The 15,546-nt window shown below is 44.7% G+C and overlaps 1 protein-coding gene across 3 annotated transcripts in view; it reads right to left on the bottom strand.

Annotated features, from left to right (window-relative positions):
• COL4A2 (collagen type IV alpha 2 chain) overlaps positions 1 to 15,546 on the bottom strand; it is a 170,191-nt gene that overhangs the window by 86,297 nt on the left and 68,348 nt on the right. For all 3 annotated transcript variants that reach the window (XM_053380243.1, XM_053380245.1, XM_053380244.1), the window contains 4 exons: positions 7,179 to 7,313; positions 7,055 to 7,099; positions 3,035 to 3,151; positions 434 to 505 (listed from right to left, as the gene is read on the bottom strand). In XM_053380243.1, coding sequence (XP_053236218.1) covers positions 434 to 505; positions 3,035 to 3,151; positions 7,055 to 7,099; positions 7,179 to 7,313 — 369 coding nt within the window. The remainder of the gene's footprint in view (positions 1 to 433; positions 506 to 3,034; positions 3,152 to 7,054; positions 7,100 to 7,178; positions 7,314 to 15,546) is intronic.

Here is a 15,546-nt window from a genome sequence, read left to right as displayed (position 1 = left end):
GCAGGGCTCTCCAAGCTGCGGATAGGGGTAGCTGTTCTGAATGTTGGCGGTGGGGAGGAAAAACCCTCCTCCCACCGCAAGCCCCGGGAACAGAGGAGAAGCGCTGTGCGCCTTCTCCTCTGTTCCCGGACCTCCCACTGCCTTCAGGACAGGTCCGGGAACAGAGGAGAAGGCTTGCTGCGCTTCCCCGCTGTCCCCGGAGATTTCCCTATGGGCTTTCGTCTTGCGAAGCAAGCCCATAGGGAAATTCGTCTTGCGAAGCCGCTAAAAATCGGAAAACCCTTTCGTCTTGCGGGTTTTTCGTTTAGCAAGGCATTCGTCTTGCGGGGCACCACTGTAGAGTAAAACATGGTAACCAAAAAACCATGGTACCAGAAAACATGCTAACTTTGCACAACATCTTTTTAAGTTCTTAACAGCAGCGCAAACTTACCCTGAACTGCACGGCTAATTCCGGAGTAAAAACAAAGGGCTCTCCCTTCTGACCTTTGGGTCCTTGGATTCCCTACAGTGGTTGAAAACAAGTATTTAGCTCTCTGCCCATGATCACTAACAGCACAAGGGTTTTATGGAGTTGTTTCAGTAAATCTATGTGTATCCATATGTAAGCACTACCATTCCTCTTCCGATCTAGGAATCCATTGAAAAAATGTGCTTTCCAACATGGGTATGGAGTAAAAGCCTTCCTAAACCCTATCTCAAGCCAACAGAAGGTAGTGTTGTAAATTTAAATGAAGGTAAGTTGCAAACTATAGGATTTGTGGCCCATATTGGGACTACTCCACATGCCACATATACCCGTTCCGCATTTGTAAGAACTTGATCGTTTAGTGTGGCAGCACCTGCAATATGGAACTCCCTGCCAATTGAGATCAAGAAGGCACCTTTGTTCAATTTCCTGCTTTATCACGAGTCAAAGGTGTTCACTCCCCACTGCAGGTGAGGTTCAGGCAGGGGAAAGCCAGGATTTATGAGGTGAAAATCCTGACCATGTTCCCCAGTGGGGTCTGGGGAGCTCACTGCGCCCCGCTGTGCTGCTCAAGCCCGTGTCTGCCAACTTGAAAGGGAGTGCGACCTGGGAGTGTGTCCCTGATGTGGACGAGCTTTTGTCTCTGGCATGATTTGGGTTGGTTCATCCTTAATCTGGTATACTAGCGTTTAATCAAGAGGTGCTCCGGGATCGACATATGATAATGGGCTGCAATCAACTAGCTGCCCAAAGGACTGGGCCTGGCTCTTTGAAGGTATCGAATGTTTTTTCTAAAGTTTGAATATCCTCACAACAGCCAAGAAAGGAAAGGGGAGGACAAGGTGGTCTTTTTCTTGTCCTCCCCGTAAAATGAAAGAGACGTGTGTAGCCACGGCTATGTTATTCTGCCTGTTACCATGGAAAAGAGGAGGGAAACTTTTGATTTATGCTCAACAAGGAATTTAACAAGGTTTTATTATGCCCTCTGCCCTCGACCAAGGTTGAATGGACTCTATTTAAAATTATCTTTGGATTGGGCCAGGAATGTGAGGGAGCAATGCAGAGCAAGAAGAATGAACAGCTGCTGAACAGATCTGGCAAGAGGCCGAGTTTCATAAAAGATCTTGTATTTAACTGTGTGCCAAGGAAGAACTCCAGAGTGGAATTTTAATAGCAGAGACTGTACATGTACTCTGTGAGTCATTTATGGCTGCAGCCCATTTGCTAGTTGGTGAACAGCGGAAGGAATGGAATGTGACCTTGTACCATCCAGATAAACACAGTAAAGAACTGAACAATGGAAGATAGTAATTAATTCTCCTAGCACACCAGGTCTGAAACAACAATGTACATGAAGAACTTCACACGTGAACTGGTATTCAGAGGCACACTGCCTCCAGCAGTAATCATAACCAACATGGCTAGTAGGAATTGACAGCCTTAGTCTACATGAACTTGTCGGATCCCTTTTTAAGCCAGCTTGGTGGCCAATACTATATCCTGTGGCAGCAACCTCCATAGTTTAATCTCTTTTTTTCTGTTCTGAATTTTCCAATGGTCCTAGGTTCCAGTATTATGTGAGAGGTCCTCCCACCAAAAAATGATACACACAAACTCCATTTGATTGTAAGCAAAACAAAAACAAAAAACCCCTCAAAGCAGTTTACAAAAAAGAATGGAATTACGAAATTATCAGTTAAAAAGTTAGAAACAGCTGTTTAAAAGAGATAGAAAAAGTGTCTCCACCCACTTTCTCCACACCACACATAATGGATGGGACTGTTACCTTTGCACAGTAGCCACCCAAACTCAGGTGTTTCTTTTTCACACGTCTCCATCCAAGCAAGGAACAGGCACCATCACATGCAAGGGCACATTCCAGTCAGGCAAAACCACTAAAGCAGTGGTTCCCAACCTTTTTTTGGCCATGACCCACCTAAGCATCTCTAAAATCCTCGTGCCCCCCCCCCGGTGACATATAATTCTTATTATTCAAAAAGTGAACCCCTATTCACATGTAGGAAGCCTAAAAGGCCATTAACTTGGTCTAAACAAGCTTCCAAATTGCCCCCATAAAATCAAATTGCCCCCTGTGGGGGGGGGGTGCCCCACATGGCAGTCAAGCAAGGTGTGGAGAAGGAGTGTAGCTTGGAGAAGAGGTGGGACCTAGAGGGGGTGAGGCTCCCTCACACTGCCTCCCATGGCAAAGTGAATGCATGGTTTTGGTGGTCCATGATTTGTGACTACACAAGATAAGGGAGCTCTGTGTTAGCCTAGGAATTATCGCTGTACAAGATGAATGCTAGGGATCTTGGGATTTATTACAAAGCAGAGCTATGGAGGAATTATAGTTTTTGCAGGATTTTAAGACATAATGCTAACAAGACAAATTCGCATAAACACTCCACCAGGCTTACTCCCGTGAGGGAAAATCTACTACTCTTCTCCTGACACTGGTGATAAGGAGCAGCGTACAATTTGCTGTGGTTTACAAAACATTTGCAAAGGTTGCATTAACTAAGATGTAGTTACATTCCATTTATTCATTCAGTGTTAGCAACTTACAAAGAATCCGGGCAAGCCTCCAGGTCCCTGGCCTCCCTGCTGACCAGCGTCCCCCTTGGTCCCATTACAGCCATCATGGCCTGGTTTGCCCCTTGATCCTGCTTGACCCGGATGACCCTGCAGAGACAGAACAAACACAAGAATGTTTATCCAACCATCTGTTTTTAGTTTCTACTTCCTAGTCTTCATACAGCTCTTAAATGTTCTCACCATTACCCTAAGCAATGACTCCATGAGAAAACTGAGTGGGGGGAAATTCTTTAAAATATCTCTGTAGTTTAAACCAGATACCCCAGAAAACTTGAAAAGCCATCAGTGGGAAAAGGAAGTAGACACATGGACAATCAGTGGGCTGGGAAGAGTGGAGAAACATAAGTGAAAAGAAGAGATGCCAATCTATCATCAGTTCCCTCTCTTCTATTTAAAAAAGGAAGCTTACTGAGGCAAAAGTCAAATGTGACACCAAGTGCACAAGAAGAACTGCATGAATCCAGGCTCTGCTTTGAGCCAAGTCACCTTCTCTAGGCATCCAGTGTGAGTAGGCCCCAAACCTGGAGTGCCAACTTGGACAGGCACAGTGGTGTGCAGTGCATTTAAATTCAGTTTAAACTACCTGCTTGGTGTGTGGTACATAGCATGGGTAAGTTCTTTTTGACTGTCTGGATCCATATTTAAAATTGGGCTTGAGAGATTTTGTGTCAAGAATCTCTAAAATCAGGGGAAATCAGTATGGAGGAAGCCAGTTCTGGGATACATGCCTGGGTAGTTCTGGAAAAGAGCATAGGAGTAAAACTTCTTTGTTTATTATTTTATACAACACATTGTTAATTAGAAAGTTCAAAACCAAGTTTTACTTTGACAATAATGCCTCCTCATTAATTTCTCATGTTCAGAATTTGGTGAAAGGTAGATTCACAAGCCTTCGTCATTTGCCCAAGGTTATTTGCACTTTAAATATCCTCCAAAACATTCACTATCTGTAGCACAAAAGATTGGTTTTTATTTCGTAGAATGGCTTGTATACCTTCTCTCTGTGAAATTAGGCAGGTAGGCAGGAGAGACAGGGGGTGGACTGTGCAACTGGTGGAGATCCATGGAACTTTAAAAAAAAATCCAGTCAGCTTTTACTACAGAATCTACTGTTTTAAATTAATATTTAGTTTTATATTACTATCTGTTTAAACTTTTACTATTCTATTTCTGTTATGTACTGAAGTTCTCACCCTGGGCCAGAAGGGGGATACTGTAGATAGTTTTCAGTCAGGTCCACATATGCAAATAAGGGATTGAAAGTGACGTTCAGTGATTGGATAGTTACAGAAAGTGGTTACAGTTGTGTTGTAGTGGAGCTCTATATAAGCAGGCTGGCTGAACCCTTCAGTTCAGTTCTGTTGTGGTCTGTGAATAAACAAGAGCTGTTTGAAGAACCGCTGTGCCGTCTGATATGTTCACCCACAACTTAACACTGGTGACGAGGATGGAGCTGAATCACTGAGCTGAAACACCGAGCGAAATCACTGAACAGAACCAATTCAGAGCTGACTGTTCTGGCTAGAGCACTGTGTTCCATCCATCGCTCTCTACGTCGGCATCGGAACCATGGCTTCACTCGTGCCTCTATTGCTGTTTGCCCCAGCCTCTGAATCATGGGACTCCGACCTTGCTCAGTTTGACTGCTACCTCCAAGCCAACGAGCTGACAGAAGTGTCAGAGGAGCGTAAGCGGAGCCTATTCCTCAGCCTCTGTGGGCCCAAGGTGTTCGAGACGGCCCGAGCATTGGTTGCGCCTCAAGCAGTCCAGGCAGCGCCATGGGACACGATTCAAGAGAAGCTCCACAACCACTACGCACCAAAGCATTCCAAGATTGCTGCCCGTCATGTGTTCTACCACCAGAACCAGGCAGAGGGAGAGTCAATTAACAACTACACCGCCACCCTCCGACAGGCTGCAATGCACTGCGAATTCCGAGACTTAGACGATGCCCTGATGGATCAAATCATCTGTGGGGTACGGGACATCCGTCTGCAACGACGTCTCCTTGCCAAGCCAGACCTCACGCTGCAGAAGGCCATTGAGGAGGCCGCGGCCTCGAAAGCTGCAGCACTCTCTGCCCAGGAGATCTGCAAGGCCAGCAGCCCGCGTCTTGCTAGGAAGCCAGTTCCAGTGCATCATGAAGAGGCCAGCAGTGATGAGGCATCCTCCAGTGAAGACGATGACGTGCACCAGACGAAGCGGGAGTGCGGGAAGTTCCAACAGAAGTCCAAGGGCCAATCGGAATGTGCCAGCTGTGGAGGCAACCATTCCCGTGCCAAGTGTCGATTCAGAGATGCCATCTGTTGGAAATGTTCCAGAAGGGGCCACATCACTAAGGTCTGCCGATCGGCTCCGTACAACACCCCCCCTTCACCATGTCACAAGTCCAAGTCTTCACTCCAGTCCGCCAAGGAAAGCTGTTTCTCTCTCACCAACTGCCACTGCCCATCTGGAACCACGATTGGCCAAACCAACTCGCCTACGCGACACAAGCTGAACGTCACTGTGCTCATTGAAGGCGCTCCGTGTGACATGGAGATCGACACCGTGTCTGCCCTATCCATCGTGTCTTGGAGCACCATCAAAAGACTCATACACAGAGTGTCCAAAAGGCAACTTGACTCTCACTGCATACACCTGAGAGACTACCAGGGTAACGACATTCCCGTGGTAGGCGTTGGCCAGTTCCGGGTCGCCTTCAAGGATTTTTCGGGCCTGCTCCGACTGGTGGTGGTCGAAGGTCAGCGGCCAAGCCTCCTAGGGCTAGACTGGTTTGATTCCCTCGGCCTGAAAGTCACCAGCATCAACTGCATCTCAAATGCAGAGACTGAGGGTCTGATCAAAGACTTTGCTGAGGTTTTTGACGGCACTTTGGGTCAATATACAGGTACGCCCATCTCCTTTAGCCTTGATCCACAAGTTGCCCCCATCAAGCTAAAGCCACGCCAGGTTCCTTTTGCTCTCAAGGATGAACAACTGGACAAGCTGATCGCCCAAGGAGTTTTGGAGCCGGTTGACCACGCCAAGTGGGAAACCCCCATCGTCACGCCTGTCAAGCCGGACGGGTTGATGAGAATCTGCGCCGATTACAAGTGCACAATCAACAAGGCACTTCAGCAGCACCCTTACCCGGTTCCTGTTGTCCAACACCTGTTGCATTCCCTGGGTGAGGGTAAGGTCTTCGCTAAGATGGACCTTGCCCAAGTCTATCAACAACTGCCTGTCAACGATGCCACCGCTGAAGCCCAGACTATCGCCACCCACCGAGGGGCATTCTGTTGCCGCCATTTGCAGTTCGGGGTGAGTGTGGCTCCTCACATCTTCCATAGCCTTATGGAACGTCTCCTGCAAGGGCTTCCGGGCATGGTACCGTATTTTGACGATGTCTTGGTGTCCACAGACTCACACCAGCAGCTGTTCGAGTGCCTCCGCGCCGTGCTGACCAGGTTCCAGGAGGCCGGGCTCAAGGTAAAGAAGGAGAAATGCCGGATTGCCATTCCACAGGTGGAGTTCCTGGGCTATCTTATCGACGCCTCCGGCCTTCACCCGACAACATCCAAGATCTGTGCTATCCAGCAGGCCCCCATCCCAAAGAACAAGACGGAGTTGCAGGCATTCCTGGGACTGCTGAACTTTTCTAACATATACTCCTTTTATATATACATATAACTTTTATATACATATAAGTTTTATAACAGCTCTATATAAGCAGGCTGGCTGAACCCTTCAGTTCAGTTCTGTTCTGGCCTGTGAATAAACAAGAGCTGTTTGAAGAACCTTCATTTTATTTTGTCTGTATTTTTGATGTGTTTTTAATTTATGTTTGGCAACCACCTGGTTGTTTTAGAGAAAAGCGGGCCTATTTTTACATGTTACTGAACTCAATAGGCAGCAGATCTTTCATAATGGAAAGATTATTTGAAAGCAGTCTGAACTATTTACAGAAAGACCCTCTTATTTCAGTATATTAAATGAGTGTCTACTTACAGGAATGCCATCTGCACCAGAAAAACCAGTGACCCCTCTTTGTCCCTAAGAAGAAAAAGGAAACATGATTAAAAAGCCCAGTCTTTCTTTACAGTTGTTAGCCTAATGGAAATTATATCATTACCGCTTCTCCCTTTGGTCCAGTTATTCCTGGCTGGCCTCTTTCGCCTTTATATCCTTTGTGCCCTGGAAGTCCTGGGATACCTCCCACTCCAGGCGGTCCTGGGAATCCCTGCTGCCCAAGAAGTCCTGGTTGGCCCTGAAAATCACAACAAACACAATTCTTTAGAAACTATGGTAATGCATGTAACACTTGATCTCTGCAGTAATGAAGAAACCTGTGCTTCTCTTAATAAAGAAGCTAGCAATTTTTACAGAAGTCTAATTCCTCTGAACAGTAACATCCACCCAAATATTTTGCAGTGCAAATGAGTAACAAATGCAAGGAAGCCCTAGTTTTCACACTTTATTCTAGAGAAGTATTTCTGCTTGTTGACCAAGCATCAGAGAAGTCTCTTTTGCTATTGCATTTCAACAGTACACACCAGTGCGTCATTACCATACGGGTTTACTTAGAAATAAGTCTCACTGTATTCAATAGCGCTTACTCCCAGGTAACTGTATAAGGTTGCAACATGTATAGAATTGTGAAGCCCACTTAACTGGGGAATGGTTTTTAAATATATAATTATATATATACAGTAATACCTCCGTGAATGTCTGCCTAGTCTAGCGTCCGTTCCGGTGAATGTCCATGGCAAACCCAGAACAGGTTACTTCTAGGTTTGCCACTCACACATGCGCAGAAGCGCTAAATTGCGCTTTGCGCATGTGCAGAAGTGCAAACAGCTCCACACGCGTGCACGGATGCGCCACTTTGCCCTGCATTCTTCTGTCTGTCTGTATCCTGCCCATCTGATTGGGTTGCCCCAGCCACTCTAGGCAGTTCCAGCATATATAAAAACATAGTAGGACATTAAACCTTAAAAAGCTTCAGATGTTTCCTAAATGTTATATAATTACTCATGTCATTGACATCTGGTGGGAGGGCATTCCACAGGGTAGGCGCCACTACCGAGAAGGCCCTTTGCCTGGTTCCCTGCAACCTCACTTCTCGCAAGGAGGGAAGCGCCAGAAGGCCCTTGGAGCTGGAGCTCAGTGTCCAGGCGGGATGAGGCGGGTGGAGATACTCCTTCAGGTGTATAGGGCTAAGGCCATTTATTACAGATGACAAAACAGATAAATTATTATTATTATTAAAGTTGTATACCACCCTTCATCAGAAGATCACAGGGTGCGTCACAACATAAAAATACAAAATAAAAAAGTAAAATAGATCCTTTACATTTTGAAAGTTTTATCTTTAAAATAGACCTGTAGATGGCACTCATCAACCACATCAATAGTAACACCAGAAAACTAGAACCACAAATGCACTTTTAAGGAATACTTCCACTAAATTCATTACAGTTTGAAGTGCAAGACTGTTTAGTAGGCAAGTAGGTCAGGCTTGGAAGGAGGCATTAGTTTAGTCTGCTCCCACGTCACCGTGACTCTTAGGCAAGAAGATTTGTCCCTAAAATGGTTACCAACAGCCGGCCTCTTGTTGCCATATATTATAGGAAGGAAAGCAATGTCTTGTGTAATGAAATATGATCCTGAATAAACAGACAGTGCCTTACATGGGCAATGCCTCATGTGGTCTAGCATGAAAAATGAGACCAGAACAGAAGGACTGAAGCACAAAGGAAAGTGTGCATTAATAAGTCTGATGAGGTTGTGTTGGGAAGTTGTATTTAGACAAGAGAAGAGTTACTGTTAATCTACCGCCATCTCAGGTATTCATTAAACAGTGCCAGAAGCCCAAACTACTCCACAGATGTGGGGGAGCAAAATGTTCCCCGTAGGAGAGATTTGACCCAGGGCTCCTAGGAGTATGTTGCAATAACATGGGTGCCAAAGCAACTGTTGCAGCTATTCATGGACATGGTGATTCCCTTGCTAGCTTTTCATAGGAACATTGGAAGGACTGCTGGATCTGCCCAGGGGGCCATCTGGTCCAGCCTCCTGTCCTCACAGTGGCCAACCAATTGCCCCAAAGGGAAAGCCACAAACAAGAGCAACTCTCCCCTTCTGCATTTTCCAGCCACTGGTATTCAGAAGCATGGCTGCCTCCCCTGTGGCCAATAGCAGTTGGTCGCCCTCTTGTCCTGCATGAATCCGCCTGATTCTCTTTTAAAGCCATCCAAGCTGGTGGCCATCGCTGCCTCTTGTGGGGGAGAGTTCCATAGTTTAACTCTGCGCTGTGTTATCTGTCCTGAATCTTTCAACATTCACTTTCATTGGACATCCACAAGTTCTAGTGTTATGAGAGAGGAAGAAAAACTTTTCTCTATCCACTTTCTTCATGCCACACACAGTTTTATAAACTTCTACCATGTTGCCTCTTACTTGCCTTTTCTCTAAACTTAAAGGTCCCAAATGCAAGGGGAGTTGCTCCACACTCTTAGGTGTGTGTTTTGTGCTTCAGCAGACAAGGCCACAGGCTCCCCTAGAGGTCCCTGGCCTGGCTGTCTCTTTCTGCGGTGCTGCCTCCTGAGTGGCTGGCTCCCTCCGTCTCTGTGCATTTGGGGTTTTGCCATGTTGGGGGTGCACTAGTGGAGTTTCTAGGGGTGTGGTGGGCATGCCTGCCACTTTTCCTACTGATTTGCTGCGTTTGGGTAGTTTGGGTTTCCCTTCCCTTCTGGGCTGGATGAGCATAAGAGCATAAGGTAGAGTGACAGCATATCCCCCCCCCCGCATAATGAGGGTCTAGGGATGATCAAGAAACAGTTTGATACTAAGCATGGTGATACGTGGAAAGGAGTCCAGAATTTGTCTCTTTTGCTGCTCTAATTAATATGTTGGACCTTTAGACACTGCTGCATTCATTAGCTGCCAGAAATTAAAGCTTATACCTTGAGTTATAAACACCTCAGGTTACAAACGCTTCAGGTTACAAACTCTGCTAACCTGGAAGAGTTACCTTGAGTTGAGAACTTTGCCCCAGGATGAGAACGGAAATCGTGTGCCAGCGGCGCAGCAGCAGCAAGAGGCCCCATTAGCAAAAGAATGTTCTGTTCTCTAGTTAAGAACAGTTTCAGGTTAAGAACGGACCTCCAGAACGAATTAAGTTCGTAAGTAGAGGTACCACTGTACATGAAAAATAAAGGCAAATTCAAATTTATTTTTCTAAAATGCTAAAGAAGAAAATCTCACCATGTTTAGTCTAATGGTCATGTAATTTACTGTTCATTTAAACTGAGTCATCCAGACATATGACATTTACTCCCAGGAAATTAAACTAATTCCAGGGAGGTGATTCAGCCGTTAGAATGATTTTTAAAATTGCAAATAAGGTCAAAATTAACATTAAATCCTCATAAAAGTGCCCGCTAAGGAATTCTCTCTACTGAGTTCCCAAAAGTCATGTTCTTGTTTGTGAGCAGTAAATTAGACAGTCATCCAAACAACTGAAGAGGCCTCTCCTTTCTCATGATTCAAATTAATTTATCAGATGCTTCCCCAGACTATTTCATCTTTTGGAAAATAATCATGTCACCATATAATGTCACCAATTTGAATATTCTAAGTATTTTTTATCTTAATTTTCACATCACAAGTCACATAAAATAGTTTCAAAAGATCACAATAGTAGAATAATGAAAAATATAACATATACTATTTGTTTATAAAATACAGCATTACTCTTAAAAATCTTGGTTTAGGATTATTCTTGTGTATATTAGAATCACTGGCCCCAATCCTGAATCCAGCAGGCACCTGGGCCTCCCCATTGTCATCTATGGTAGCTGGACCTCTGTGAATATATGGGGTCCTCTTTCATACCTGGCAAGAGGAAGCATGTGTGTGCATCTCCTTCGGTTTAAAAAAATTTAGTCAAGCCACTTGTCTAGATAGGATTTACAACTATCACTCATGCATGTTTTCCCAATATTCTCACCTAAATTTATTGAGTAACTTGCCTAATTACCAAACTATTCTACAGGAACCAAATAATGATAATGATGATGATGATATTATTATTATTATTATTATTATTATTATTATTATTATTATTATTATTATTATTATTTATACCCTGCCCATCTGGCTGGGTTTCCCCAGCCACTCTGGGCGGCTTCCAACAGAATATTAAAATACAATAGTCAGTTAAACATTAAAAGCTTCCCTGAAAGGGTAACAAATGGGTGGTTTCAGAGATGTGACGAGGGAGCAAGAGGACCTAGCTGTTACCTTAGGCTACCTCAACCCAAAACAGGTGAAAGGGAAATGTTATTGGTCAAAAGAGATACAGGGCAAGTTGAAACACAACCACCGAGCACACACGGCCTCTGCGGCAATGGCAGAGAACAGGATGCTAACTCTGCTCTGCCTGGGCCTGGTAATGGAGCGGATGAGGCCCATGGAGGTGAAACTCAGCCATGAGAAGAGGGAGCTACAGCTGGTTCTTCAGCCCTGCATAGAGCTACAGGATTTGGAGCCTGGAGGTGCTAATTTATCTAGCGTTTAAAATGAAGGCCCAAGTAGACTTTGTGGCACACAGTGCCTTGGGCCCACTTCTGCTGATACCCCATTAGCAACCCTTTCTGGACAGTTAATATGGCTCTGCTAAGGGGCCACAACAAGAGGCCCCAGACAGAACGCTAAGGCACACCACTTGCCACTTTTAAAAAATCAGCGCTTGATATCCGAGTTCAAATGCTTTCAGTGACCTTTTTCTGGGGAGTGGCTTTTAATCTAGTTCATAAAGAAAAGTGGGTTATAAATTTTCAAATACATAAATGCTGCTTGGTTCATTAAGCTCTTAAAGAAAAGACAGTATCTGGCACCAGTATCCTGCATTAAAACACTCCGTAGGAAAGAGTGAAAACTGCATGGCCAGCTCATGGCTTCCTTTTCAGGCTGTGTGGGAGTTGTTCTCAAGACCGAGAATGTTCAGGAAGTTTAACACAGATGTTTTCTTTCAGGAGGCGTTAAAGACACCAGTAACAACATCTGTTCTTTTTGGTTGTTGTTTAAAAACATTATGAGAACATAATTTTCCTTCAAAGCTACTGATCACTGAAATTTCCAAACTATGCTTGTGGTCAAACTTGTAATCTTAGACAAGAATCTCAGACATGAACTGTGCAGTTTCTATAAGGAATAATTTCATTACTTCTGTTTAAATAGTACATGCTGGGAACAATCTTCAAGAATTTAACAGACACTATTTAAGCAGCCAATCTTATTTCTCTTGGGAAGGAATTCCGCAATCTAGGAGCAACAGAAAAGGCTCTCTTTTGTGTCACCACCCGACGTACTTCTGAAGTTGATGCGACCAATGTGATGTGATCACCTGAGGAACTTAGAAGTCAGGCAGTTTCATGTAAGGAAATACAATCTTTCAGATAACTCAGGCCCAAGCCATTTAGGGCTTTTTAGGTCATAATGAGAACTCTGAATTGTGCTTGGAAATGGACCAGCAGACAGTGAAGTTGTTTTTACAGGGAGTAACATGCCCCCTGTAACCGGCCCCAGTCGAGAGTCTGGCCACAGCATTCAGGAATAGCTGAAACTTCCAAATGTTTTCCAAGGCAGCCCTACAGAGAACACATTACAGTAGTCCAACTTGGATGTAACTAAGGCATGCCTTACTATGGTCCGATCTGACATCTTAAGAAATGGGCACAGTTGGTGCACAAGATGCAATTGTACAAAAGCACTCCTGGCCACTGCATCCAGGTTCAGGGCAGAATCCGGGAGTTCATCTAAACTGAGCTGGATGAGTAGTATAACCCCGTCCAACACAGGCCAAATCCCTATTCCCTGATCTACCTTCCAACTGACCAGGAGTACCTCTGTACTGAAGCTTCCACTTGTTTGTGCTCATCCATTACTGAGATCAGTACTGATCTGAAACAGAGACAGCTCCTTTGATTGTGATGTCACCTGCTTACTAATGGCTTTGTACCCTAAAACTCCAGATGACATTTCACAGTGGTTTTATGTATAAAATAGCATGGAGAACAAGCCTGAGAGGCCCCACATGCCACTGGCCATGAGGTGAACAAGTGTCACCCCCAGTACTTCCTTCTGAACTTGCCCCTCCAGAAAGGACTGGAGACAATGCAAAACTGGCTCTCATCCCAGACAGGTGAATTAGAAAAAACCCCATAACAGCCACAGGAAGCTTGGGCAAGACACTATTAACAAAACATTATCAAAATTTACTGGGCACTGAAAAAATATAAATGAAGGGAGAGCATTCCATTGACAGGGAGTCACAACATAAAAGTCCCACTCCAGTGTCACCACTCTGTTAGCCTCCCGCACAGGAGGAACCTGGAGAAAGACCTCAGAATAAGATCTCAGGGTCTGTGTGGGTGCATATCAGGAGAGGCGCTCCAGAAGATATTGCGGTCCTGAGCCATAGAAAGCTTCACAGGCCAAAGCAACCCTTTGAATTGGGCTTGGAAGCATTCAGGCAGAACTGGTGCTATATGACCTATTCATGTTGAACATGTCTACGTAATAGCGAAGACTCAGTTATGCCACATTCTCAAAGGTGGCAGAGTTAACTGTCTGTCAGGAGATTATTTTCCCCAGCAAGCATGTTGGATGGATGGATGAGAGAGAGAGAGAGAGAGAGAGAGAGAGAGAGACAGAGAGAGACCTGCAAATAAGACCCATTTATATTCTCCTTTCATGTAATTAGAATTCCATGGAGGGAGTTTGGGGCTCTGCTTGCTGATCCTACTCCCACCATCACATTCTGCCACGCCTCCATTCATGTATGGAGGACGAAGGCCAGGCGTGGAAAACCTCTTGTACTTGTGGAGGCTCTCCATGCAGTGTAGAACCAGCCAGGATTCCAAATCATGCAGGGAGATTCAATGAGGCTCCCATCTTCAGATCTTTGATCGCACACTCACAGAGGGCTGTTAGCATGGTCAAAGTGATGTGCCAGATCAGGCAGGGCTTAGAAAGGCATCCTGCTCTCCTCTGCAGACCTGCTGACATGCAAGGAGGATGAATGTCCAAATACGGCTACAGTCAGAAAAGTAATTGCCCAAGACCAAAGAGATTGTCCGAGACCTAAGGATTTAAATAACAAGACAGCTTTGTTTAGTAACAGCTCAGCAACAGAATAAACAGCTCTTATATTGCTGAGACTAGGCTTGACTTTCAAATCCTATTTAGTGTCCTGAGTTCCCAGGAGACATCTTGGAGGGGCTGGCTGGGTCAGGACAATGGGTTAGAGGAGCTCAAGGAGTTTCCTGCTGACAAGCCTGAGGAGGAAGCCAACAGGCTGGGACAGGCCATATCAGTGCCTTGAGAATCACCTGAGGTCGGCAGAGCAACTGGAAACCAAGATGGCCATACAGCAGTGGTTTTCAACCAGTATGCCACGGCACCCTGGGGTGCCTCGAATGATGGTCAGGGGTGTCACGGGCAGAAAGAATATAGTTGGTCAAGGGAACCATGGACTCAAAAAGGTTGAAAACCTCTGCCATTCAGTGTTTAAACATGTTCATGTATTATAATATTGTTACATAAAAATATGAAACTATGTACGTCATTATTGTTCAGCTGAACAAGAGAAGAAAATGAGAACAGGGGATTAATTTAACTTGTGCTGTAAACATAATAGTGTTTATAAAAAGGCAAAATCTTCCATTTATGAGTAAGTGGAGAGTAGTTTTCCCCACTGCCTATTGTTAAAACTGTTTAGCAACATGTACTTGCACAAATCCCGGGGGTGTGGGGGTGATTAGAAAACCAGATGGCTGCATTTCTTTCCTTCTGAATTTCTGGATAATTCTCAATTTGGTTTCTACCCATGGTCAGATCAGATGAATTGTAAACATCAAACTAATTCCAAACTTTCAGGATTCTCATAGTCCCATGAGGATTACTCAAGTCAGGAAGAATTTTAATGGAGCATTATACAAAGGCAGTTGTGTCACTATCAAATTGTCGAAGGAAATGCCAAAGAAACAGCATCAAACTCTTCCCCTCTCAAAATCAAATGAAATGTGTCTCGTCCCTCCAAGAAACAGGGAGGTTTTGCCATAATACCCAGCTGAGTTCACATGCTACATCATCATTATCATTATCATCATTAATTTTTTAAAAATTATTTTCCCTGTATCAGGAATTTTTTAATGTCTGATGTCTTACAATTTTTTATATGTGCTGTAAGCCGCCCAGAGTAGCTGGGTGAGCCTGGTAAAAATGTTGCTGCTGCTGCTGCTGCTGCTGCTGTTATATACCCCACCCTTCCTCCCAAAGGAGCCTACGGAGGCAGGTTTTGCCAAACATACTCTAGCTATCCCTCTTGGTGCTTGAGCAAGTTTTAGGTGCACATCACCCATAAGATATTTCTTTTCTCAAGAAAATGCTTTGCTGATGCTTTTTAGTGAGAATGCAGCTAATGTAGGCTAGAA

This window comes from Podarcis raffonei, chromosome 3 (genome assembly GCF_027172205.1).
Source record: "Podarcis raffonei isolate rPodRaf1 chromosome 3, rPodRaf1.pri, whole genome shotgun sequence".
Lineage (NCBI taxonomy): Eukaryota > Metazoa > Chordata > Lepidosauria > Squamata > Lacertidae > Podarcis > Podarcis raffonei.
Note: the sequence above shows the minus strand (reverse complement) of the source record. Positions and strands in the feature narration are given on the sequence as shown.